Raw genomic sequence first — 24,160 nt, 5'->3', positions numbered from 1 at the left:
TTTGGATCGTTGTCTTGCTGCATAAATCAAGTGTGCTTGAGCTTCAGGGCACGAAAAGATGGCCAGACATTCTCCTTCATGATTTTCTAGGAGAGAGCAGAATTCATGGATCCATCAATTACAGCAAGTCATCCTGAAGCAGCAAAGCAGCCCCAGACCACCAAACTACCACCATCATGTTTGACTGTTGACTAGTAAATGATTTTGTTGAGATGAAGAAATCATCTGCTTCTGTGGCTCTGTGATTGATTGCAAACAGGACACTTTTAAAGCTGTGATGGACAGGAATATCACTGAGGTCCACCTAATCTAACAGACTGATTCAGCTCCACTACCACAAAGAAAGATACAGGAAATAATTTATATCTCATGCTACTATCATCTATAATACAATTTATCTGTCTGGCAGAGCGTCATCTGGCAGATGTATTTTTAAGGACAGCATGGTAATCACGCCCCCAGTTGGGCATGTCTGAGTGGGGTTTGCATGTTCTCCCTGTGCCTGCACGGGTTCCTTATGGGTACCTTGACTTCTTCCCACAGTCCTATAATACTGATTTTAAAATGACTATAGGTGTGAATGTGAGCATGAATGCTCGTCTGAGTCTCTGCCACAGACTGGCAACCTGTCCATTTCAACTGCATGAAAAAAAAAGTTCTAAATACAGGATAAATAATGTATTTTGTATGGTAAACACAGCAGGGAAGTGGACTTCGACCATGCTGACTGAATAAACAAATGCAGAAAGCCTGCGGCAGTTTGTCAGGTTTACATACTCAACCAAATCGACAAAGACTTAAAAAGTGACATTTCCTGTATATATATGCATTAATATTTTATTTTAGTTTGGTTTGTAAGTACATAAATATCATTTCAGTTATTTTTTATTTTTGAATATGTCATCACTCCTAGTTTAAATTAACCATTAAAACACTGGGATACCCCGAGCCCATTTCCACTTCTCTAAAATCAAGAAAACTACTCACAAGCAAATGTGTACAATGTCGCTTTTCTTTCTTCTTCTAATAATAACTGCCAATGATATTACGTAGCTTTATCCTTTTGTAACCTAAGACCTCGATACTGAAAAACAATTTCATAAACAATGCAGATTTCTTTGAAGCGCCACACCTCTGCTGCTCCTCAGAGACGGTACATTTTTTGCTGGCGACATTCAACCAAGTGATTTTGTTTCTATACTGAATGCTCTCAAAAGCTACCAGAGAAGCAAACAGAGCTGTCCTCACGCCATCTACAAAACATGCACTTCCTTGTATTGGTTTTAATTCTTACAAATATCAAACAGCACAGTAGACCTCGCAGCCGTTCAAAATGATCAAAGCTTCTATTGAGTTATTGACATCATCTGATAGCAAAACAGACAAACAGAAAATGTTACAATGCATGTCAAGCAACAATGACATCTTTAAATAGCATTAATTATATATAATTACAAAAGAAATGATCACATACAATGACAGCAATGCATGTTCATTAATCAAACAAATGCTGAAAAATATATATGATAATAAATAATTCTAATTGTAAGCACAAGTCAAATAAAATAAAGGAAAGGGAGGAGTCCAAAGTAACATAGATGATTTTGACTTCTGGGCCAAAAAAAAAGTGTGTTGTGATTCAATCGAAGACTAAGCTCTATCACAGTTATCTTAGAGGCTGCTGCAAATACATTAAACATCAAAAAAAGGCTGTGTCCTGTCACCTCCATAGGGAAGAGCACTCAAACAGGTGAGCTTTCAGGTAATTTGCAGACACACATAAAGCTGAAAACTACTCAAGTGCGCATTGTAATGCTTCACTGCTCCAAACAGACTCTCTGTAAATTAAAAAACAAAAAGCAGCAAGTGCTAAAATCAAACCCAGTGAAATGTATTTAATCCAATTGCACTCAGTGAACAGTTTTACACCTTTCAAATATAACATTTCACCTCAAGTGGACCAGAAACTAGTCTCCCATTGACGGTGGATATCGGTATCGACTCACCAATTGTGTTTTTTTTTTCTTTGCATGTATTTAAGAATATAATATGCAAAGTAAAACAACTACACTTTGAGAGAAAAAAAAATTACACAATACTGCAAATCTAAGATTTATATAAAAGGTCCGATAGTGGTTCTTGCTGGACCTGTGCCCTTCATTCACACAACAACAACAACAAAATAAAATAAAAGCGTTGTCTTAACAATACTGACTTCTCCCAATTTATATGTCATCCAGGTACAGTTTGAACAATTTAACATTGCTCATGTTTGATTTGAGTTAAAGAAGTGAGGAGGAAAAGAGAACACTTATGACAATAGAAGGATCTAGCATTTACTCCTGCATTTCTAGTGGCAACAGTTCCTAGAGGCATAGGGAATGCTTCTTTAAAAAACAAAAAAAACAGCACGCATCCTACATAACTTACATCATAAATAATTATTTAAAATAATGACCACAGCATGAATGTTCTACTGAAAAAATTCTACAGTGATGGCAAAAAATGGCCAGATCTTTCCGCTGCCCACAGCATGTCAACAGAAATAAAGCCATTTAGAAAATAAAGAAAGTGTTACCCATTTTCCTGTTTTGCTGAGACCTGCCTTTTGTACATCTATAACAATGCCCTTTTTCTTTATATTCTGAATATCACACTCCATAAGGTTGTGACCCCCACTGCGTTCTGTGCATGTATACTGAAATAATGCCATTGACATGAATTATTGAAACAAAACTGTAAAAACAGGTACAAAAGGTACAATTTAATCAAAGGACCACATGAAGAGGTGTGAAAAAGTCTTCAGTATTCACAGAAAAATATCAACTGAAGTAACTCACCGGACAGGAAGCGTCCTAAGTTTATATACATATGATAAGTAAAATTGAAAATAGATTTTCCTCTCTGTACATAGCACTGTATTCTTTCATCTTCCTCTTCTTTATTTACAAAGAACTCCTGTTCTCGAGGTCTCCCTTGTCTTTCAGTTCTGAGTGGATCTAGTCAAGAGAGATAATGTCAGATATGGAGCCATAAATGGCCGCTGCAGCTGCTGCTGCTTCCACTGAGGACCTTGATAATCCTGAAATGGAATGGCTGTCCCTGTCTCTGTCCCGATCCCGGTCTTTGTCGCGGTCCCGCAGACTGCTCGAAGACACCAAACTACTGGTGCTGCCGCTGTTGCTGCCTCCGTTGGTGGCAGCCAATGTGCTGCTCGCCGGGGTGCCTGGCTGCTCACGTAACAGCTGAGGGGAGCTGTAGGGCAGGAAACGGTTGAGGAGCAGGTCATGATCCTCTGAGGCTGAAGCCGACGCAGCTGCTGCAGCAGCCATCACCATATTGTAATGCTAACAGGACAAAGAAGAGTGACAACAGTCAAGCATACTGTGAAGAAATCTGTTACAGCCTAGTGCTATATTTACAAAACTTCATGACACTGAAGAATCGGGAGAATAAAACAAACCAAGAAGCAAAAACAGATGACCAAGTTTTAATTTTAAGACAAACCACTAAGACCTGTGTCTGTCTGATTGCATGCGTGCTTTAATATAATATACAGTAGTTCAACTAACAGCTGCTAAAGATAGAAGCAAAATGGCAAATTAAGTTGTTTTAGTGAATATTAAGTTTATAGTTGTTGCCAAATGTCACCGGCATGTTTTCCTGTGGTGTTGAATGGCGCTGTGTGTGAGTCATGTGCGGGCAGAGAGTTGTGCAATTTGGAAAGAGGGATGCAAACCAAGTTACTTTCATTAGTAACAGTCTACAAAGACAATCACTAAACGCCTCACATGAAGACACCAGTTGTTGTAACAGGATAACAGAAAACTAGTTTTAGCAGAAATGTGAGAATCAGTTTTCCAAATGACCTCAGATTTGACACGGGCCTCAGCGTACACCTGGCAAGTGTTATTTGTTAGAGAGATAATAATTCAAACAGCACTTTAGTAACTTAAGTATGTGAGAAAAAGTGAGTTTGCTGTATGTACAAGTCACCTACAGCACTAAATGTATGAATAAAGCTTAGTTTTGATTTGCACAGCTATCACTGAATAAAAAACATCTGTAAATTTATTTAATTCAATGTACAGATCTAAAGATTTGTCTTACTGAAAATATATCATTCTTTTACAATCTATTTAGGCGGGTTTGTGGTCGCTGGATGAGAATGAGTAACTGTACCTGATTGTCACCTTGGAGGAAGGAGAAGAAATTTTGATCTGTAAGAAAAAGAAAAGACTTTACAAGCTGCGTTCAGAGGCATGGAGTCATTACGGGTGAATAATTTACAACAGACGTATTACAATGAAAATTCTCCAGGTCTCCAGTATATGGAATATTTCACAGAACAAAAACCTTTCTTTCAATTTAATCGACACATTAGAGCCAAATATTTTTACGGAGGTAAATTGAATATCTCTTTATTTTTTAATCCCTCCACAAATTAGAGAATTCTGTCAGGAGCCAAAAAGCGTCCATGTTCTCCATTTTTTCTGTTTTCTTTTCGCTCAGAGTGTGAGAAAAATAAGTTCTGAGAAAAAGGGTTTTGTTTTTTTTTTTTATTGGAAAGTAGCATTTAAAGTAAAAATTTGAAGTAAAAACATCTTCCCCAGTTAATTACTTACACTGATGCATTTGATAAATTATCTGATTAGAGAGCCAAATAATGCATTACAACAATAAATGTGTCCTGATAGGGAAACCTTTGTAGCAAAAACCAAAGTCTTATCTTTCTCACCATGCTTACAAAAAACAAACAAAAAACAAACAAAAAAAACCAACCAACCAAATGAACAGGTTTTTGTTTCTACTGTCTCACCCTTGTGCAAACCTATGTGACTAATGTACACTTAATAATGACTTACAATAATCACTGTGAAGTAATCTCCCTATGACATGGCTACACTATAAGACATCAACATTATCCCTAGTTCTGTCTATCAGGAGGTACATTCATGCTGGTAGTCAGATGACAGAATTTAACAAATACATGCTATGATGGCAGTGAGATAAAATTCAAAACCTATGCTTTAGGGAAATTGACGGGTCTACCTGGCAGGTCACTGGCTGTGTGATAGTAGTGGCGGTAGTCCTGGATAAGAGGTGGTGGGGGAGGAATGTAACTGGTCTCCACAGGTGGCATGCTGGGAGCTCTGCTCACAGGTGAGGCCTGGTTGTGCAGGTTTAGTACTCTGGGAGGAAATAACATCATATGTTTAGAGACAAAAGCAGACAGAGTTGAGCACAGACAACCCAAATTATTTTTTACAGTCATCTCACTTCCTGATTTGCAGTTTCATGACTTACCCTTTGCTTGCAGGTGGGGAGACGGGTGACAGCGAGGGACAGGCTCTTTTAAGAGGCGGCTCGTCATCTAGCTCATCTTCTGAGGAGCTATCCAGTGTTAGATCGATCACATCTACTTTCTTGCAGTTGTCATTAGACCGTTTCTGCTCATGTGCCTCTGTTCGAGACAGATCTACAAGGAAACAGCAAAGTCAGTCTGCGTTCCCAGATCAAGGGGAAGATTAGATTTAAAGATTAAAATCAACTGACGTACCGCTGTCTACACCGTTGTAGGAAGCAGCAACCTCCTGCACTTCTTTCTTTGACCTCATAGGGGCCCAGCTTCCATCTTCTTTGAACTGGATTTCATCACAGTCAGAGCAGCTATTCAAGATTTCCATGAACAACCTAGAAAAACAAGCCATTTCAATTCTATTACAATAATCTTAAGTACTTCTGAGTCACTTAAAACTCAAACTTCAGAATTATAATACAGCTGTGATTCATGAGCAGATTGAGCAACTGATACTAAATAAACATAAACAAGGATTTGTATTATTGGCAATTCCTGTCCAAGAATCCAGTCCAGAAACAGCTGTGTTCAAGATAGTCAGGAGACAAAAAATAAAATATAATACCAAAGAAAGTCTGTTTCAAGTTAAAACAAGAAGTTTAATTTGAGTTTAATTGCTTATAAAGCTACACACTATTTATGCAGCATGCAGTTTTATTATTATTTATCTTGACAACTGTCAGACCAGCTGCAGGATTATCCTGATAAAAATCAGGAATGCGGGATGTTAAAGTTAAGCCAACTTTAACTTTATAACCAGACGACTGCATCCTTTTTTGCTAAAGCTGTCTGATCAGCAACATCCACCCAGAACAAGTGGGTTTAATCAAATTAAAAAGGCATTCAGCGCATCCCGTTTTTGCCAATGTTAAAGAAACCTGCTCCACCCTTTCTGGTCAGAAGTCGACTGGATTAACATTTCCACACAGTAGAGGAAGGAGAGCATTTCTGACTACATCATACTAAACGGATGGACCATACCTGACATTTAAAAAAATAAATTAAAAAAAGACGTTGTGCTCACCCATCAATAATTAGGTGCTCATATGGTGCCTTCTTGTCACAGACTGGACAAACCCATGTTGGTTTCTTCTCATTCATTTGAATATAAAGAGTAGCATCGAAGCACTGGAGGTGTGAGCATGTCATTGCTCGGCAGGGGATTGTCAGCCTCATCTTCCCCAACTAAAAAACAAAACAAAAGAAAGATAATTCGATAAATGTCGCTTCCATTGACTGACACAGTGATCAGTTTTATACTATATAATAGCACAGAACAAAAGAAGCAACAGTCCCCAACCACTTTACATCCAAATACTGTAAATAAACGTCAGGCCACTAAAACTGTAAATGTATTTCTTGTTGCTCTAACAGCAGGCTAAGAAGCAACTTAACATCAAGGAGGATAGTGATGAATGGTACTTACAGGACATGAATGGTACTTACAGGACACAGGAGAGAGACTCTTAGACTTGTGGTAGCAATCTCACTCTCTGGATCGGCCGTCAACTTCTCTTTGACTGTAAGCAAAACAAAGTTTAAGTGCTAGAGTTGCAACTTTTTAATGTTTAATGCAATTTGTTCTTTGACACACTTAAGGCTTAAAATGTTGCTTGTGTAACAATGTTTTAAGGTTATTATAGTATGTTGAACTAATAAAAACCTAACAAAACTAAAAAAAAGTGGGAAAAAAGTTAACATGTATTGAAAAAAGTTGAAAAAACTAACCTAAAAAAATTACATCAAAGAAAAGCTCTTAAAACATTATAGTACTGTAGAGTCTTTACCTTAGAATATAAAATGCCTTGAGGCGACTGTTGCTGTGATTTGGTGCTACATAAATAAAACTGAACTGAACTGAACTAGCACGATGATGTTACATAGATTTATTGAGACCAAACATCCTTCCCAATGTGTCTGTATTAAAGGAACAATTGTGACCTTGCTACTGACAAATTTTTTCATATTACAAATATAAAAAAACAAACAAAGCTAAAGTAAAAACTAAACACTTTAAACATTAAAAACCAAACTGAAACAAGCAATCTCAGGGGAATTACTCTGATAGTATACAGCATACAGTAAGGACTACAAAATTGTGAAGCAGAAAATGTAAGCTCCACCATTGGCCTTTGTTCACATAAACAAGCAGAGGGATTTTTCCAGAGAACATATGAGGAATGCAAAGAAAAGTACTTTTACTTTTGTTTTGACTCTGTGGTCAAACCAGTTAGAAAACTGTAGCAGAGTTACTGTATGAAACTTCTGTTTCTTAAATGTCATTCTCACAAATCATGGGGCAGATCCAGTTCTTTGTACTTCCCAATTAATATCATGACTTACTCAGAGCCCTGGAGTGGTCAGGGTTCCTGATTCCTTTGGCCCGTAGTCTTTGCAACAACACTGCTGACGACTGCTGTCTGACCAAATACACAGCCATGGAAAAACACTGAAAAAACAGAAGAAATAATAAGCAAAGCAGGTCACACTGATGGTTCTTGTTCTCCTCACAACTTCGCAGACCATTTGTTTAATCATAAAAAAAAATGAGAATCCAGTGTTTTTACCCTGCCAATTTCTGAAGTCCATGACACCACAATTGTGTTGGGGACTGTAGTGGACAGCCGGACAAGAGACGTTATGTTGATGGGGCGACTGGGCCTTTTTGGTTCAACTCCATTTTTGGTGGGAGGAAGATATCCCTGTAAACAAGACAACAAATTTAGTAACTCACAGTCATATTATTAAACACTGGAAATGCTCTATGACAAGCAAAGAAAAACAAAACAAACACCAAGGACTCACCGGAAGATTACAAGGCTTTCCATTCACCTTCACGCACAGATTTGGGGGGAAATGGTCCTCCTGGGGACAGCTTGTCTCCGATAAGCAAAATCTGAAAATAAGAGAAAACAAATTGCATCGAGGATAAGTTCAGATGTTGAGGAAAAAATGGCAAACACAATTTGTTTCTGTTCAGTTACCACTTTGACAAAAAGGCAGGCTTTCTTTCTTTCTTGCTTATTTTAGGTTTTCGGTTGTGTCAAGTACAGCCATCTCCATCTATGATACAGGAGAGCACTTCTTAACGGATGTCATTCACCAATTTTATGTCATTAAGTATTCTCTGTCATATATATGCTGGCTTGGGAAATCCTAAGCGATGACTGGATAAATGATGTGTTCTTTAAAGCAAACTTCACCTTTACTGTTCAGTGTGGTAACAATGTGTCCACATCCAAATATTTTTGTACTTTTCTTTGGTTATTCTTGTAATCCCTCATGTCCATTGTGAATATAAACAAAAGCCTGAGCCCCCAAGAGAAAAACATGCCTTGTATATAAATTTGACCTTGATGTAATTCAACTCAATTCTTATCTTTGCGTAGCTGGGATAGGCTCCAGCCCCCCCCCCATGACCCTGATAACAATGAGCAGAAGAGCATGGATGGCTGGATCTCATCTTTGTCACTTATCATTAATGATAACTAAAATCATAATTAGCAGGTTGAGGTTTTCATTTCTTAAATTTGAAAAGAAAAACACTAGAAGCATGCTTAAAACAAACAAAACTGTCACAACTTTTGTTCAGGATTAAAACATTTAGAAACAAGTTTCCAGCTGCATGAGCTCTCTTAGGCTTTTTGTTCTTTGGCACGTTCTTGGTTGCTTGTGTATCAGTGTTTTACTTGGAGCCACTTAGTTTTCAAACCTTTTTCTGTTCTGTCACTTAAAAGAAAAGTTTGTCTGGATGTGTGCACAGTTGCTCTTTTTTCTCTAAACTTTTGTTCATGTGACATTACTATTTCTGGCTGATTCAAAATGGAGAGCAGCTAAAAACAGACCCATTACTCACACCGCCACATCACACCGATTAAAACAGACGCTCAGAAGAAAAGGCTATCATAGTCATACCTTAACTGGACTTGAACGGCAAAGTCACATTTGGTCCCAGATATGTCCCTGAAGAATTCAAAAAAGAGAAATATTTAACACACAACACACGAATGACTCGATTTTCTCCGATATCTGATTATAAAAGGTTAATTAGCGATAAAGCTTTAAAAGTGACAGTTATTTGCCTTCTCATTTATTTAACTCGCCGAATGTACCAAGAAGCTTTCTCACTTACATGGAGCTGCTGATCTGCTGAACTTGCTGCGGTGTTAATGCAAAGGCATAACATGCTTCCTGGAACCGCTGACTGTTGTCTGAAGCTATGAGAAAGAAACCAGAAACACAGAGTCAGTGGGGAAACCTACAGAAATGACTGGGGTCAACAGATGCTGAACTTTTACCCGGTGCTTTCATGGGATGCACCCAATGGAGAGGTGCTATCACTAAAAACAGCTGAACAGGAAGTCGTGGACTCACCCAGGCTGGTTGGCTTTATCAGCTCATCCAGCACATCGTAGAATGACAATCTCTGGAGCTTGACATCAGGGTGTACAGGGTGCAGAGCGGAGGAAAGATGAGGCAGACTCAGCTCGTGCTTAGGCCCGAGTAAAGAAACAGGCAGCAGCGGTGATGGGGAACCGTGGCTGTCAAACCCCAGCTGGGCGAGGCCAGTGGGCAAGCTGGCTGCAGCGTGGACACCGGGAAGAGCTAGGTCCACTGGCGAAACCATTTTGGTTGGAAAGCGCCGCCTGTAGAGCTCTTTGATCTTCATCTGCACTGCGGGACTGCAACCAGCCTTGAGTAGGTGGAGAGCTTTGGTCAAAAGTTCATGTTTGCGCCCATGCTTATTCCGTCCCGCATATCCCAACAACACTTGGAGCTCAGAAACACGAAGGCTCATTACCATTTGCTGGTGAAAAATGAAGAGTGAGGAAGAAAAGATCTATAACAACTTAAAAACAAAAATGTCTAATCTGACATAAAGAAACAAAAAACTATTTTATCAATTAAATACAACTGTTAAACCATGTCTTCTTCTTCTTAAAAAAAAAAAAAAATTAAAATAAATAAATAATGCTTTTAAATCCTTTGCTAGCTTGCAATGTCCACACACAACATTTTCATTGCGTCATTAATATTTGTCTGTAAACATAGCCAGTCTGAGATGACTATGGAAGAGACAGGCTTTTGGTTAGATGCAGAAATGCACATTTTTAAATGCAACTTCTTTGTACTTTTAATTCATAACACATCAGCACATGTTGCTCGTGGTAAAACAGGATGTGGACATGGTCAGCTGTATAAAATAATGGAAGCCACTACAGAAACTTTTTGAGACATCGTCAAAGATAATCTAACTCTGGTAATGTTTGACAATGAAGGTGGCAACACTGCAACAGACTGCATTAAACTATATGGTGGTTTTATTTTTTTTCGAGGATTTAGCAGGATGTGAGTTTCTTTTATGTTTGTTTAAAAAACAAAACAAAACAAATATTTTAGAGTGAAATGCAGTGAAGCAAAGCAACAACACTAGCCTGCATGACAGCCTCTGAGACACAGAGAGAATAAAAGTCCATTTTAAATAGTTTGTACTATGTTACATTATACTGTAAAGCCTCCACTCATATTCGTGTGCTGACTCTATGCTGTAATATCTTTGTCGATGACTGCGTTGCAGACAAATAAAGCAACGTCAGCATTAAAAAGACAGGCTGCAATCATATAGTCCATATGCAAATATTTTGGTAATCTGCTCTGACAATCAATCCGTGACCTACCCGGGATAAATATTTAAGCAATGGAAAATATTCTCATGACGCCTTAGAGGTGCAAATTATACTGTGAAGTTACATAATCATATGTACTTTTTTAAGCTGGCTTGAGAAAACTTAAAACATAGTTTAGAGATGATTACAATGGCATTTCTTTTTTCTGTAACACACTCCCATAACAGGGTGGTGCCCGCCATATTCAAGAATAAGAGATCACAGAGAGCTCTCTCTCTCTCTCAGTATAGTATATACCACTAATAAAGACAGTCTTGGTGGTTTTAAAAACCAAATGACTAACTAGTGTTAGAATGTGTGTTCTTTTAACTGCAACACCAGCAGTGCAAATCAGTATCACGCATGAAAACACATTTATAACACGTTCCCTACATAATGATGTAGCCAGATTAAAGAACTGTACTGTAGTACTGCGCAAATCCAACTCTTAACTCAAAAGCGGCACTCTTAGAATTTACAGATAGATTTAATGAGCTCATCTCAAATGCATTTTATGCTGTACAAAAGTAACACTTACTGATCAACATCAATGATTGCTACAGTACAGTTGATATGATCGCCTTTGGGAATGCAAGGTGTGAGTATCGCAGATATTAGTTCATTTGAGGTGAAGATCAAAATGAAAGCCTTTTACGTGTAGTGTAATTGTCCACAGTGGAATAATAATCCATTAACAATATTAAATTAGAAAGTGAGGACACACCGCGGTGGTTTAATAAGTAAAAACTAGCTAACACCGCTCGCATGATGCTGGTGTGACCTCACTGAATCAAAACAAGACTTTTCATTGTGTTAATTTGTGTTTAAAAACAAATCGCGTTGGATTACATTAAAACAGGAGTGTGGACAGTTTCTGTAATTTGTTGGACTAGATGTCAAAAGTATAGCCAATCCAAGTTAACCTGTACTCGGATTCCAGGGAATAGACAGAGCCCATCTTTAACACACACTGCGGTTCGCACGGCGAACTACTGATAAGGCTAGGAGGCTAACATTACAATGCCATTGGGTTTCACACGCTGACAGGAATATTAGCTTCATCTCTTGCTAAAGCCCACATCCGGCCTTATTTAAGTGCAGGTGAACCACAGACAGAACCTAACGCAGAGTGTGCAACAATAACAAAGCTAGTGCTAGCGAGCTAGCTCGCCAGCTAACTGTCTATCTAGTCGTTTCTGCTCTGCTGTTTTCTTATCATATGCCCTCATAACAACACTCTTCGGGTGTCTACTGTTAAGTGTCAACGGCGCGATCACCTGAAATTGAAATCTCAGTGTGTGAAACGTTTATTTATCAAGCTAACGTAGGTACTCGCTTTACCTTCAGTTCCGCACTCTCCGCCATCTTGTTACACTGGTTGCGCAGGCGCAACAGCCATCCTCAAGAAACATAAAAAAGTCAGTTTTCATTCTCCATAGTGCACAGCAGGGGGCGCTGCTGGAACACAAACGACTACAGGGCGTCTCCGAGGTATTACAGACTACTTTGAACAAAAGCAGTGCGCACCTTCAGATCTTAGTTGGTTTGATGCGTTTTGCTCTGCTGTACGTAAAGATAAAACAGGGTCGCGAGCAGGCTTAAGACGCAGTGTTTCTTCCCTTTATTCGTGCTATATTTTGTAAATCTTATATTTAATTTGTCAACTGACAATGGCAATATTTGATCCTTATAATTAAGTCATTTAGGCGTAATTAATATTGGCAATTTCAACTTGGGAATCCGCCACCTTTTCCTTGTCTCATCACTTTATTTATAAAAAACTAAACACCTGATCATTTCAAGTTGTCTCCTTGGGCTCTGGGAAGTTGGATATAGGTCTCAGACGTCGATTAACTAGACAAATATTCCACACTCAAAATAGCCGCGGGTTGCTTGTTTTCGGCGTGTAGAAAGCTGTTTTCTCATGGATATGGCATTATTTCCCCCTCCACAAACAGTTATTTAAATAACGCTTACAGCATATAGCTTCATTCATTCATTCACAAAGGTGAAAGGTGCACTCACATAAGTGGGTTTTGCTAAATTAGGAGTCCACTGGCTCCCGAGATCCTGTGTGGATTGATTACTTGCAGGAAAAAAAAGAAAAAAAAAGTTGTGGGAATCAAAAGGTTAAAAAAAAAAAAAAAAAAAAAAAAAATAAATATGCCTTCTGACAACACTGAGGGGGGAAATAAATCACACTTCTTTAAATAAAATGATTTATTCATTAGCGACAAAAACAAATATTACATGGAGGAATAGGCTATTCTTAATAGGATATGTCACTGCTTACAAGGTCGCAGATGCACTAATTCAGCCTACTAATTTCTGTGTTTTTCAAATTTCCAAACGCAAATAGGCATAGTTTGACCGCTACAGAAATAAATATGCTGTATTCCAACGCGGAGGCTTTTTTGTACTTTGTTTTGTTTTGTGTTTTTTACTGTAATTCCCACCACTCGTTTTAAAGTGCATAACATCCAAGGTAAGCTACTGGCCTGCATGGAAGAACACATTAAAATTAGTAGGCTTATTTACAATACTGAGAGGATAAGGAGCAATGGACCGTCTAATCAAAGCTGCTATTGTTGATAGGGGGAGGAAAAAATGAAGAAGAAGAAATAATAACCCACCTTTACAACAGACATACATTGTCATTGCACTTTGCCACAAATAATAATAATCGATGGGATAATTTCAATAAAACAAATCACTGTATGCGAGATACATAAACGCTGAGGGTGGAGATCCACTTTTTTTTTTTTTTTAATATTACAGGTAATTACACTTTAGACTACTTTCAGCTTGGCTCAGAGTGTCCGTGGTGGTTTTTAAATCTCCCGTGATGTGGTTTTTAACAGAAGCTGTGGATGTGTCCTCGCGCCCCTGTGTCTGATTCACGGTGGTAGCAGAGGCGATTTGAAGGAGCAGGATCCGGTGCAGTGGCGAGGAGTCAACATCTTACAGGAGAAATGGTGTAAAGCGTCGTGAGCTTCTATGAAGAAGGAGATCAAACAATCAATAGTGCACTCGCATGTGAGCGTAAATCACCCTGCTGGGGATTACAGAGGCTGCTGCTGTTTAAATATTTAGACCTACATAAGACAAGTTAAACACATCTGCACATTTACAGTTAAATGATGATATGATCGATTCATGATATGAGTCGGAGTTGCTCAAAACAAGTAGTTTGGAAGCGTTTTAAGAGGCTGTGGACCATCCACTTAAATAGCCTGTCCATCCACAATTACCCTTCAACCTTCTCTTTCTGGAGCAATTCACTGGGGAAAGTGTGCATGCAAGAGGCAAGAGCTGGCCACTAATATCTGTTGATATAAATCGTAGTAAAGTTACGTTATGATCCTGTTCACCACTTTGCACCCCTGATGCATTTGTAAAATAGCCAAAAACAGACATCATGTGAAAAATCAGGCTTGCCCGTTATATATGAAAACAGTAAAATAAACCTAATTGAGCATATAGGCTGTCGTCGGTGATTTTGCATGAAAAACAAGCTATAAAATATCTGTAAATCCTACAGTTAGAAACATCTTGAAACGCTGTTGTGTCCGCTGCCTTTGCTTTATTTTTCTCACCTCTGACTATGTGAAGCTGCTGGACCATCTCCTCCCTGTAGGAAAGTTCCCTTTTCATTTGATCCTGAAAATTATCTGAGAAGCAAATGAAAGATCTGAGTCAGTAAACCAACCACAATTATTTCACAGACAGAAAAAACCCTTCATTTTAGCCCCCAAAGTTACTGACAGCACCATGTAGGAAATGTTTGTGCCTCTGATCTTTGTCATTTCTAACATTCATGTAACCTCCACATCATAAACAAACAAAGTGGAATGTTTGTTTAGAGAGAGGCAATAGTTTCTTATAAATTAAGGCTTTTAAGAGGCTGATGCCATTCGTAACAGATGCATGTATTAAACTTGTCGGGCAGCTGAACACCCTGTAGAGGGCGCTCTTCTCAAGCTAAAGCTACAAACCAAGGGCATCAACGGCAGCAAACACCCGGGCATGCCTTCAGCTGGAAACAAAAACATTTTTTATGACAATATTTTTTTTTTTTTAATTTTATAGCATTTAAATGAAAATAAATCCGACCTATAATTAAAATACCGATGCTACTGATGAATGTTTAAAAAACTACTTGCAAGGACATGTTTATATTAGGAGAAATATAAAAGGAATACCCTTAAAATATGTTATATTATAAGCATCTGCTCAGATTTTTGTTTGATAATGTTTCCTCACCGCTCTTATATTTATAACAGTCTTACTTTCAGATATAGTAATAGGGTGATTATGCTAGGAATCAAAATTAAAATAAAAAATAGTGTCCAATATTAATGATATTACAGTGTTAATATTAACAAGTCTTACTGTCTTGTCCCTAGATTTTTAATAATAATTTTAATAATAAATAAAGATGGCTCCGCCTCAGTATATGTGCATATTTAATATAAGGTCAATAAGTGCAAATAGGTGCCCCATTATATATATGTATATATATGCTAAATGGGCCACATATAGGTTTAATTTCTTTCCAACAATTTTGAAAAACAAATAGTTTTATATATGTAAGCCTTCATCATCACTTAACTACCTATATGTGACATCATTTAGTTTCCATTCTTGCAGGTTTATCTTAATTTTTATTCATCTTTACCTGTACTGCAACCAGTGCACATATTTTGGGTATTACATCAATTCTCAATTTTTATATGAATCTGCCAAATATTCATATTGCTATAAAATATATTTCAGAAAAAAGGTATTTATTTATTTGTAAGAAAAGGTGGATAAAATTATTTTAAGTTCCAAAAAAATATTTGCTCATATCTCACCTGATATTCACCTGATTAATCACCTGAATGCAGCTGCTTCTTGAGGACATGGTTAGTTTCACTTTCAAAATCATGATCTTTACATTGCCAGTGTGAAGCTGTTAGTGTCATATCCAGATGGTCTTAATGTATGGACTGCAGATGGGAATGTTCTGTAACATTTTTCATTGTGGTGGATGGGCAACAGTTTTATATCTAAATATATTATTATAGATATTTTTCAGTTAGTGTTTCGTAAAAATCAAACACTGACTTTTTAAAGTTACCCTTTGTTTTTTTCTGCTGTCCACATATATTTTAATATATATATATATATAAACTTAGTATATCAACATGAAAAAGGGCAAAAGGTAGATCAGATTAAAAATAGCAGTTATTTAGTTCCGCTGCAGCACATGGGAACTACTGCTGAGGTGGATTTGATATATTAAGGCTTATGTTTTGGCCTCAGTCACAGAGAGGAGGAACATTTGCCTTTGCATGCACCGTGGCAGAGATTAGCTTACCTTTTAAATGTTGAAATTCACGTTCCAGCTTTTTCCTCAGCTCCACTTGCTCCAAGAGCTGCTTTTGTAGCTCTTCTGCAAAAATAAACAAATAAATAAACACAGAAAAAGAAATAAATACATAGAAATCAAACAAAAACGACGGGTGTTGAAGGAGAAAAGATGCGGGCTTTTCCATCAGCTTCCATGTAGGACACTTTGCTATTTTTAATGACAGTGACGAGCACATCATCTACACTGAAAATTCAGAGCAGGTCTTCCTGGACTGCAGACGAACGAACCCCCCCGCCAAACCCCACATTCATGTAACAAAAGATGAAAGTGGAAAGTCTGAGGTGTTGTCTTATTAACTTTAACTTCAGTGTTTCTAATTTGTTAATTAAAGGTCGCTCCAACTCGGAAATACAAAGGCTCCAGGTGGGCTCTGAAGGTGCAGATGAGCGACAGGACGTTGAAACTGACTCAAGTTTTGCTTGATTTATTAAATTTAGTCCCGCTTATCTACAACCTCTCATTAGCTTTTTTATATTTATAAATGTATGTGATGGAGAAAAACACAATAAAGTAGGCTAGGTCAAATGTAAATAATTTTATGTAATAATAATAATAATAATAATAATAATAATAATAATAATAGCAGCAGTAGATAGCTTACCTTTTGCCAGACTTTGTATGTCCCTTTGTGTTGGTAGAGCTCTGGGTGGCGCGTCCTCGCCTGAGTACACATAATATAAATTAAGTTCTTCGGCAAAAATGTAGTCCCACATCTCCTGAGCTTTTTTTTTTTTTTTTGAAATCCCTTTTTCTGACCTCGGTGTAACTTACCTTCATCCGGCTCTCGCTGGTGCTCCTCGCTGCTTTGTTCATTAAAAGATTTCGTTTCGATCTCCTCCACTGTGGAAGACGGCTCTTCTTTACTTGCACTCTCATCTTAAGACAAAATAAGTCGATATCATTTTTCCTCCCTTTTTTCAACTTTTTTTTTTTAAACAAAGGCAGGAAAATAAAAGTCTAACCGTTTGTTGTAAGTAGGCCTACTCCAGGCGGGTAATTCGCAGCTCTGAATTGATACGGACTGCTCCTTTGTTGCAGCTCACTCCTCTCCGGTGTGTAAACCTAAAGGAAAAAGAATTACCACTTCTTTGAAGTTTGGTAAAAAAAAAATAATATTTGTAATGGAGTAAAACATTAAAAAAAATGAATAATGAAAACCTTTAATTAATGTATAGATATTTTATTAGAGAAACGATAAAGGATTTTATTCCCCCTCCTAATTGATGTGGACATGCCTTTTGTTGTTACTGTTACACTCTTTTAACATAGACAGAAAATTCCCCCACAAGCACACATTTCTCTGCTGAAACGTACACATACAGGCAAAAAGAACAGAACCCGATCTTCAGGGGAAAATTACAGCTCTGAATTATCGCCCGTGTTTGGAGTCACTCACTTCGGTGAAAGGTGCAGCTATGTGGCTCTCTGATAACTGCTTGGTCTGCAGTTCTCTTTCAGAGGACTGGGCCACGTGCAGGCTCGTTTTCTGGGAATCGACCAGGCTGCTCTCCTGCAGGCCTTTAGAGTCAGAATCGTGTGGTGAAACGGTGTGTGTCAAAGCTGGGGGAGTTCGAGGACACACCGAAGACAGAGGCCGGGAGCCCTCCTCCTCTTCCTCGTCCTGCGTTTTGTTTGTCTCCACGTCCACGTCTGGCTCGCCCTCGCTGTCCACGCACGGGGACACAGAGCGGTAGCTCGAACTCTCGCTTAAAAAGTCGGGCGATAAGTAACCGGTGCGACAGCCGTTGTACGCGCTCCTGTTGCCGTACAGCTTGGCGATGCAGTCGGCGTCTTTGATGACAGGTCTGAACGCCGACACGTAGCTGATTTTCCGGGGCTGGAGCGGCACCCCCTCCGCCGGCCTCCCCTCGTCCCCTGACTTGTCGTCTTCATTGCGCAGAGACTGAGTGCTGGAGCATCGGTCGTTATCGACCGCGCTGTCTTTCGATGTGTTGGTGCTGCGATCACTGTGCTCGGACATGTCCATGTCAGTCTGCCTAGGCGGACACAGCAGCTCTGGAGGGGGCTTGTGCTGGGTTTGGGGATACGGGGGCATGGGCAGCGCGCCGGCCGCGGGCCAGAACATGGGGAAGGAGTGGTAGGCGCTGTCCTTGGTGGCAGGCCACAGCACACCCGGGAGGCCGGCTTTGCTTTGCTCGCCCATCATACCGTCGTCTTTCTTCTGGCACAGGCCAAAAGCCGGGAACCCGTATGGGTGAGGGAAGAGGGGCGGTGGGATCTTTTGCATTATCCCGAAGCCCTTGCTGGGCACCGGGATGACCGGGTAGCTGCGCGTGCTCGTCATAGCACCCCGGCTGCCCTCGCAGCTCAGGATCTTTGCGGGGATCTCCGGGGAGCTTTGTGGACGGCTGGGCTCGTGTGATTTCAAAGGAGAGCTAGACTCGGACCCACTGCCTGGCAGCGTCCTCTTGCGACTCCCCCCGTTGAACATGGCCTTCACGTCTTCCCACGCGTGTAAAATCTCCGTGGGACTGCCTTTATCTGTTAGTTTTAGATGCCGCCGCCAAGAATTGAAATTAGCTGCGTCTGGCTGCGTGTACTTGGACTCCGGCGTGCGGTGGGAGTGAAATATGAATTTATTTGGGGAGAAGTACATGTTGCAATAGGAGCACTTGATGCACTTGGCCCTGGAGCTGTTGTATCTGGCCGGTATGAAGCTGCCTCGACTCCCCCAGGCGCACTCGTGGGACACATCAAAGGCAAAATTCTCCGGAAGTTTAGGGGGCGAGTGAGCTCCTAGAAAGGACTTACAGAGTCTCTCCGCCTCCCGTTTAGTGATCATCCCGCAGCGCCTGGAGGAGATGGGCATCGCCCCTGCTCTCCGCAGGATCTCCAGCTGGACAGGGGTGCACTGGACGCAAGTGATCCCCAGCGCCACACGCCTGTTGTGTATCTCGTTATAGCTATAATTCTTCAATAAGGTGTTGGATATTTGTGCGAGGCACAGTCTCTCCTGGCCGTCTATTACCAAAGACACGATCGGTATTCCGTACAGCACCGTCTCTCCGACCTGGTTGGGCTTCAAGTTAGTGCTCGGGTAGGAAAGTTCTTGTTTGGAGTTTGGCGAGGAAGTGGAGTCTCGCCCCGCAGGTATCGAGTCCATCCTTGGAGGCCTAGAAGCTGCAGGGGAAAAAAAGAAAAGCAAGAATTGATATGAACACGTGAGTTAAACGAACGCCAAAACTCCAGCTTTATAATTAGCCTTCACTGCAGCGTTTTTAGGTCGAGGACAAGTCATTTGCAGGCCTGCGTTTTTAATTTAAGACACACGAAGCTGACGCTTTATTTTTAGAAATTAGTCTTTAAAGCAGACACTCGTGTTTAGGACATTGTAGGGAAATCATATAAGCTACTCCACGCTTAAAGTTCACGGAATTATATTTGCTTTAATATCTTAAACCTCTTCGGTGTAAGAACACGATTATATCAAAGAGACTGCGCGTAAATAATAAGGAACACCCCCAAAACACTCAGTGCATCTGCTGCCCAAAGTCTGTTCCCAAACTCACCTCAGACGCTCGCGCAGCTCCCCTCCGCCGTGAACGACAAAGCTGTGATCAAGTGAATGTCGGAGCAATGACAACTCCGCGCTGGAGGACTTGAAGATGTTTGCTTTAGGAGTGGGACGCAGTTGTCCGTGCAGCACCGCCTCCCTCCCGCCTCTCTGCTCCCCTCTCAGTGTGTGCGGATGGTTTGTGTTGCGCCACCAGCAGCAGCAGAGTCCACATGGCAGGCAGACTGTGGTACAGCCCCCCCCTCCCACTCCAAGACAACGATAGCAATCAACTGACGGCAAAACTTATGGCAAGACACTCCCACTAACACAGGCAGTCTGAATTAACTATGGATTCATGACCAATGAAGATGAGCTGATCTGAGTGCTTAGTCTTAAAGAAGCCTGGAGGTTTATTGGGTAAAGTGTTTACAAAAGATACATTAAATAAATAAATAAAAATCGTTGTTTTTTGAAAGCAAACGGTTTTCTTATATTTTAAATATGATAAAAAATACATTTATATAAAAATATTAATATTTTATCATAATTCCGTCATGATATGTCGGTCACACGCGTTTCATGTTTTTTGCTCCTTCCTGTTGAGAAACTCAGGGTTATTTGGCATTATGCACGGAGGAGGCTGCAGTGGGATCAGGCATTCCGCTAAAAACAGCAGGGACCCCCCAAACACATTGTTGTGCGCGTCCGCCTATGAATACGGCGCGCAGGCCTTCATCATGTGCTAGGTTCCCACGGACACGCCGTTTACCAGCTCCCCGGCCTAAACATGCGCTGTGACAATCACCAGCTGCTCTATAAGGTCACTTTGGTGATCTCTCGCTTGGGTCCTTCCCTCTTTTTTTGAAAGAAAGGCATCCACGAGAGGAAACCTCGTGCCATAAACGACCAACATTTACCCTTTAAAAGCCAATAAAGGTTTGGATTAATTGTTTTCATCTGGCACAAGTGCTGCGACAGGCAGTCATGTAATATTGATGAAGGTAACAGGACGCGATCCCGTTGGCCCCATCGACCTCAGTGGGGCAGAGCGGTAATGACAACTTGTCCGTAATTGTTCACTTATTCTGAGAGGTGTACCATGTGATGCCACGCGAATAATAATAATAATAATAATAATAATAATAATAATAATAATAATAATAATAATAATAATAATAATAATAATAATAATAATAACAACAATGAAACAGTTGCAAAATGCAAATAAAAATGCATATTACTGATATCACAATTATGAATTTAATGCAGATTTCTGTCCGGTCAGAGTTAAATGTGGAAGTGGAAACATTTATATTCGCCGAATGCAAATTAATGGGATTAATGTCCACGTTGTATGATAAAAAATATTCTTTTATTTTTGCTAAAAAGGAGAAGAAGATGGTGTTGTTCATCTCAAATGAGTAACCAGATTCAGATTGAATGGTAATATCCGTTGATCACTGAAGCAGCAGCGTAAACCTCCTTAACAGCCGGTGTTACATTCAGATGAATCAAAAGTTGTGTTGACAGACTGAACCACTCCAAATGAGCATGCTTTCAAGTATTCAAAAGACTGCCAACGACCCTCTTCTCCTATTAATGCTACAGACTTATTTCGCAGGACTCCCTCTCTGCAGGAAGTGGTGTGTAAAAAGCGATTTTCAACCACACCTACAGGCGAGGAAATGAGAAAAGTAGCCCACCCTCCAAAAAAAAAAAAAAAAAAAGTCAGTGAGGTCATCGTCAGGTTCGTGCTTATTCTACCTTTTTTATGTGTGCAAGCCAGAACAGCTCGTTTAAAAGTGTGTCTGCATTAATCACAGTGCTGCATCAAAGTATGATAATCACCTGAACACTCTATTAAAATAAAAGTGCCAGCCCAGGGGAAATCTTACCTTACTCTTTAATTGTTTTGAAGCTTTGATAGGCTTTTTAATCTAAGATTAATTTATGCATTCTTAAATAACTCTACATATGATTAATAAGCTTGAAAATTAAAAGGAGACTGAAGCAATTATAACAAGTGGTTGGTCATCACCTCATTAGATGGTATTAGAAAGATGCAGTTTGTGAGTTAGTGTGTGCAAATGCGTGTATGTGTGTGTTTGCCTGATTAGGTTAAAAAAAACACTGGAAGGGTAAGAGCAGCGCAAAATGTGCAAGAGACTGTTTGATGGCAATCACCGGCAAAAGTGCTGCAGGCTAATTATTCTGGATCTTCCCGGTTTTGCTCTCTCTGAGAGGGCGACGCGCAGTAATTCATGGATAAAAGACACGTGATCCAGGACTGATCAGGTACGCCAGCACGGCTCCTCATCAAGATCAAGTTGAGACTGTTCAACATGATTCCACCGGTGCTGATCGTGAGCTGGAAGGACAACAAAAGAGAAAGATCAGCTGTTTGAGAGGCCACCGGAGAGACGCGCTGGAAACAGTGAGACTTGCTAAATGCTCGCTAATGTGTAAACAAGTCATCACCCCTCTCCTGCTCTGATGTTTATTTGTCTCCTAAAAGCCCACCCCTGGGTCCTGACCCCCACATCCTCCACCGCTAAACGGAACATTTCTTCTCGCAGGAGGAGGTGTGCAGTGTGTGTGTGTTGAGTGTGAGTGAGGGGGGGAGTTCATCACAGCATCAAATGAGGCTGAGCGCAGGGACCCTTTTGTCACAGACAGGGACTCATCTGCCAATGGTGAGCTGTGAGGTCCTGAGGGAAGGAAGGAACAAAGGTGCTAAAAGGCTATGTGACAATGAGGGTGCTCCGAGGAGAGCCTTCAAGTGTGGGACACAGGCTGCACGGGACAAGCTGTGCCCATCACTCCGCAATTACTTTTTGTGCAATCCAGAGGCCTTGTGCGGGCATTCATGGAGAGATGCAAGGACACAAGCTGCCATGTCTCTCTGAGCCTTGCTTGCAATATAGAGCTGACCTGAAGCGCATCGTAGAAGGCGTGTGTCGTAAATCACAGACTCGTCTGTTGTGGAAAAAACAGGCCAAAGAGAGAGAGAAAAAAACCTCCTGGCAAATTCAAATCCTTTTTTTTCTCATGATGAACTCTGCACCCATCAGAGAGCAAACATCACACTGATTCAAAGATGCATTTTGCCCATACTAATATGTGTAATACAATTAGATCGAGCGTGCAGCTAAAGCAGTCACTAAAGGCAATGAGCTTCATGATTGAAGATGCAGAGTTCAGAGCAAAGAGTTCACGATCTTGATGGCAGCGAATGAAGATTTTGGTCGACACTGGACAAAAAAATAAATAAAATAAAATAAAATAAAAATCAAAGGAAGAAAAATAAAAATACACAAAGAAATCAAACGGTCGTAGCAGCATTTAACTTAACTTGGAGATCAGATATGTAAAGCTATATTTACCACCAGTACCGAAAAATAAGGCTGACAAAAAAATCACAATAATATACTAATATATTCTAGATATTAACAGCGTAGCAAATATGTGTTAAATTACATTGGAAACAACCTAATATGCATGAATTCATTTTTAACCGTAGAAGTTTTTTTTTAAAATGTGTGAAGTAAAATTGACCTCGAAGAAAGCAGTTGACAAAGAAAAAAGGACCTCAAAATAATTTTGCAATTTCTTTTCTACAATATAATAAAAATAAATAGAGTTTTGTCAAACATAATATAACATAATCCAATCTGCATTAAAACTTTACACTGTTCATCCCCAACAAGAACCAAGTTCAAAAGCGCCTTAATGCTATAGCACACAGATCTCTCTGCTGCTAATTCATAAGAACAACTCTTAAATTGCCATTATAGAGACTGCTTGAGTATTTAGGGACCTTAAGTTCTATGCACTATCACTGTATGCTACAGTGTAATAAAGGAAGATACAGGAATTTGTCTATATCCAACCCCGAGCAGTTTCAATAGTGTAATGAGGAGTCAAGTGAGAATGGGAATTATCGTAATGATAACAAAGGTCTATGCACCATAGCTTGGGGCTGTTATTGTAGGGCATTACCATAAAGATGCGATGTGCTTGTATTGCAGGGTTTTTGTGAGGGAGCAGGCCAAAGCGATAATAACTATTAGTAGATGACAGTGCTTTGTGGGATTCCAGCTGTGGAGCCCAAATTTCCATACAGATAGAATAGCTCTGGGTGGATGATATGCGTATGTGGGGGAAGGGTTGTGTGACTCCAGTGGAGTCATCTGTGCGTGCGC

The 24,160-nt window shown here is 39.9% G+C and overlaps 2 protein-coding genes across 4 annotated transcripts; both read right to left on the bottom strand.

Moving 5' to 3' along the window:
* Positions 1-1,322: 1,322 nt before the first annotated feature.
* On the bottom strand, positions 1,323-12,395 carry pias1b (protein inhibitor of activated STAT, 1b). 2 transcript variants are annotated; one of them, XM_039615329.1, is made up of 14 exons: positions 12,367-12,395; positions 9,734-10,052; positions 9,492-9,576; positions 9,275-9,322; positions 8,165-8,255; positions 7,927-8,061; positions 7,703-7,808; positions 6,806-6,879; positions 6,384-6,544; positions 5,561-5,694; positions 5,308-5,479; positions 5,053-5,192; positions 4,183-4,220; positions 1,323-3,347 (listed from the first exon to the last, which is right to left on the bottom strand). In XM_039615329.1, exons 1-14 carry the CDS (start codon positions 12,388-12,390, stop codon positions 3,000-3,002), a joined length of 1,875 nt encoding a protein of 624 aa, XP_039471263.1. In that variant the 5' UTR covers positions 12,391-12,395; the 3' UTR covers positions 1,323-2,999. The 2 variants fall into 2 exon arrangements, with proteins under 2 accessions (XP_039471263.1, XP_031603216.1); XM_031747356.2 differs by having other exon boundaries at positions 9,734-10,166; positions 12,367-12,391.
* An 870-nt stretch (positions 12,396-13,265) lies between these two features.
* skor1b (SKI family transcriptional corepressor 1b) lies at positions 13,266-20,244 on the bottom strand. 2 transcript variants are annotated; one of them, XM_039615627.1, is made up of 8 exons: positions 19,972-20,244; positions 17,838-19,582; positions 17,404-17,503; positions 17,213-17,317; positions 17,043-17,102; positions 16,388-16,462; positions 14,622-14,696; positions 13,266-14,020 (listed from the first exon to the last, which is right to left on the bottom strand). In XM_039615627.1, the coding sequence occupies exons 2-8, from the start codon at positions 19,563-19,565 to the stop codon at positions 13,923-13,925; spliced, it is 2,241 nt and encodes a 746-aa protein (XP_039471561.1). In that variant the 5' UTR covers positions 19,566-19,582; positions 19,972-20,244; the 3' UTR covers positions 13,266-13,922. The 2 variants fall into 2 exon arrangements, with proteins under 2 accessions (XP_039471561.1, XP_039471562.1); XM_039615628.1 differs by having other exon boundaries at positions 13,266-14,017.
* Between the last annotated feature and the right edge of the window lie 3,916 nt (positions 20,245-24,160).

Source organism: Oreochromis aureus, linkage group 7 (assembly GCF_013358895.1).
Source record: "Oreochromis aureus strain Israel breed Guangdong linkage group 7, ZZ_aureus, whole genome shotgun sequence".
Taxonomy (NCBI): Eukaryota; Metazoa; Chordata; class Actinopteri; order Cichliformes; family Cichlidae; genus Oreochromis; species Oreochromis aureus.
The sequence above is the reverse complement of the archived record's forward strand: the minus strand, read 5'-3'. Positions and strand labels throughout refer to the sequence as shown.

Coding starts and splice junctions, on each gene's coding strand:
- pias1b (XM_031747356.2), bottom strand. CDS start 12,390: ATGGCGGAGAGTGCGGAACTGAAG. Junction 8,062..8,164: donor GAAAGCCTTGTAATCTTCCG/GTGAGTCCTTGG, acceptor TCTTGTTTACAG/GGATATCTTCCTCCCACCAA. Junction 5,695..6,383: donor GAGCACCTAATTATTGATGG/GTGAGCACAACG, acceptor TTGTTTTTCTAG/GTTGTTCATGGAAATCTTGA.
- skor1b (XM_039615627.1), bottom strand. CDS start 19,565: ATGGACTCGATACCTGCGGGGCGAGACTCCACTTCCTCGCCAAACTCC. Junction 17,318..17,403: donor AGGCCTACTTACAACAAACG/GTTAGACTTTTA, acceptor TTTTGTCTTAAG/ATGAGAGTGCAAGTAAAGAA. Junction 14,021..14,621: donor GCAGCTTCACATAGTCAGAG/GTGAGAAAAATA, acceptor CCTTCTTCATAG/AAGCTCACGACGCTTTACAC.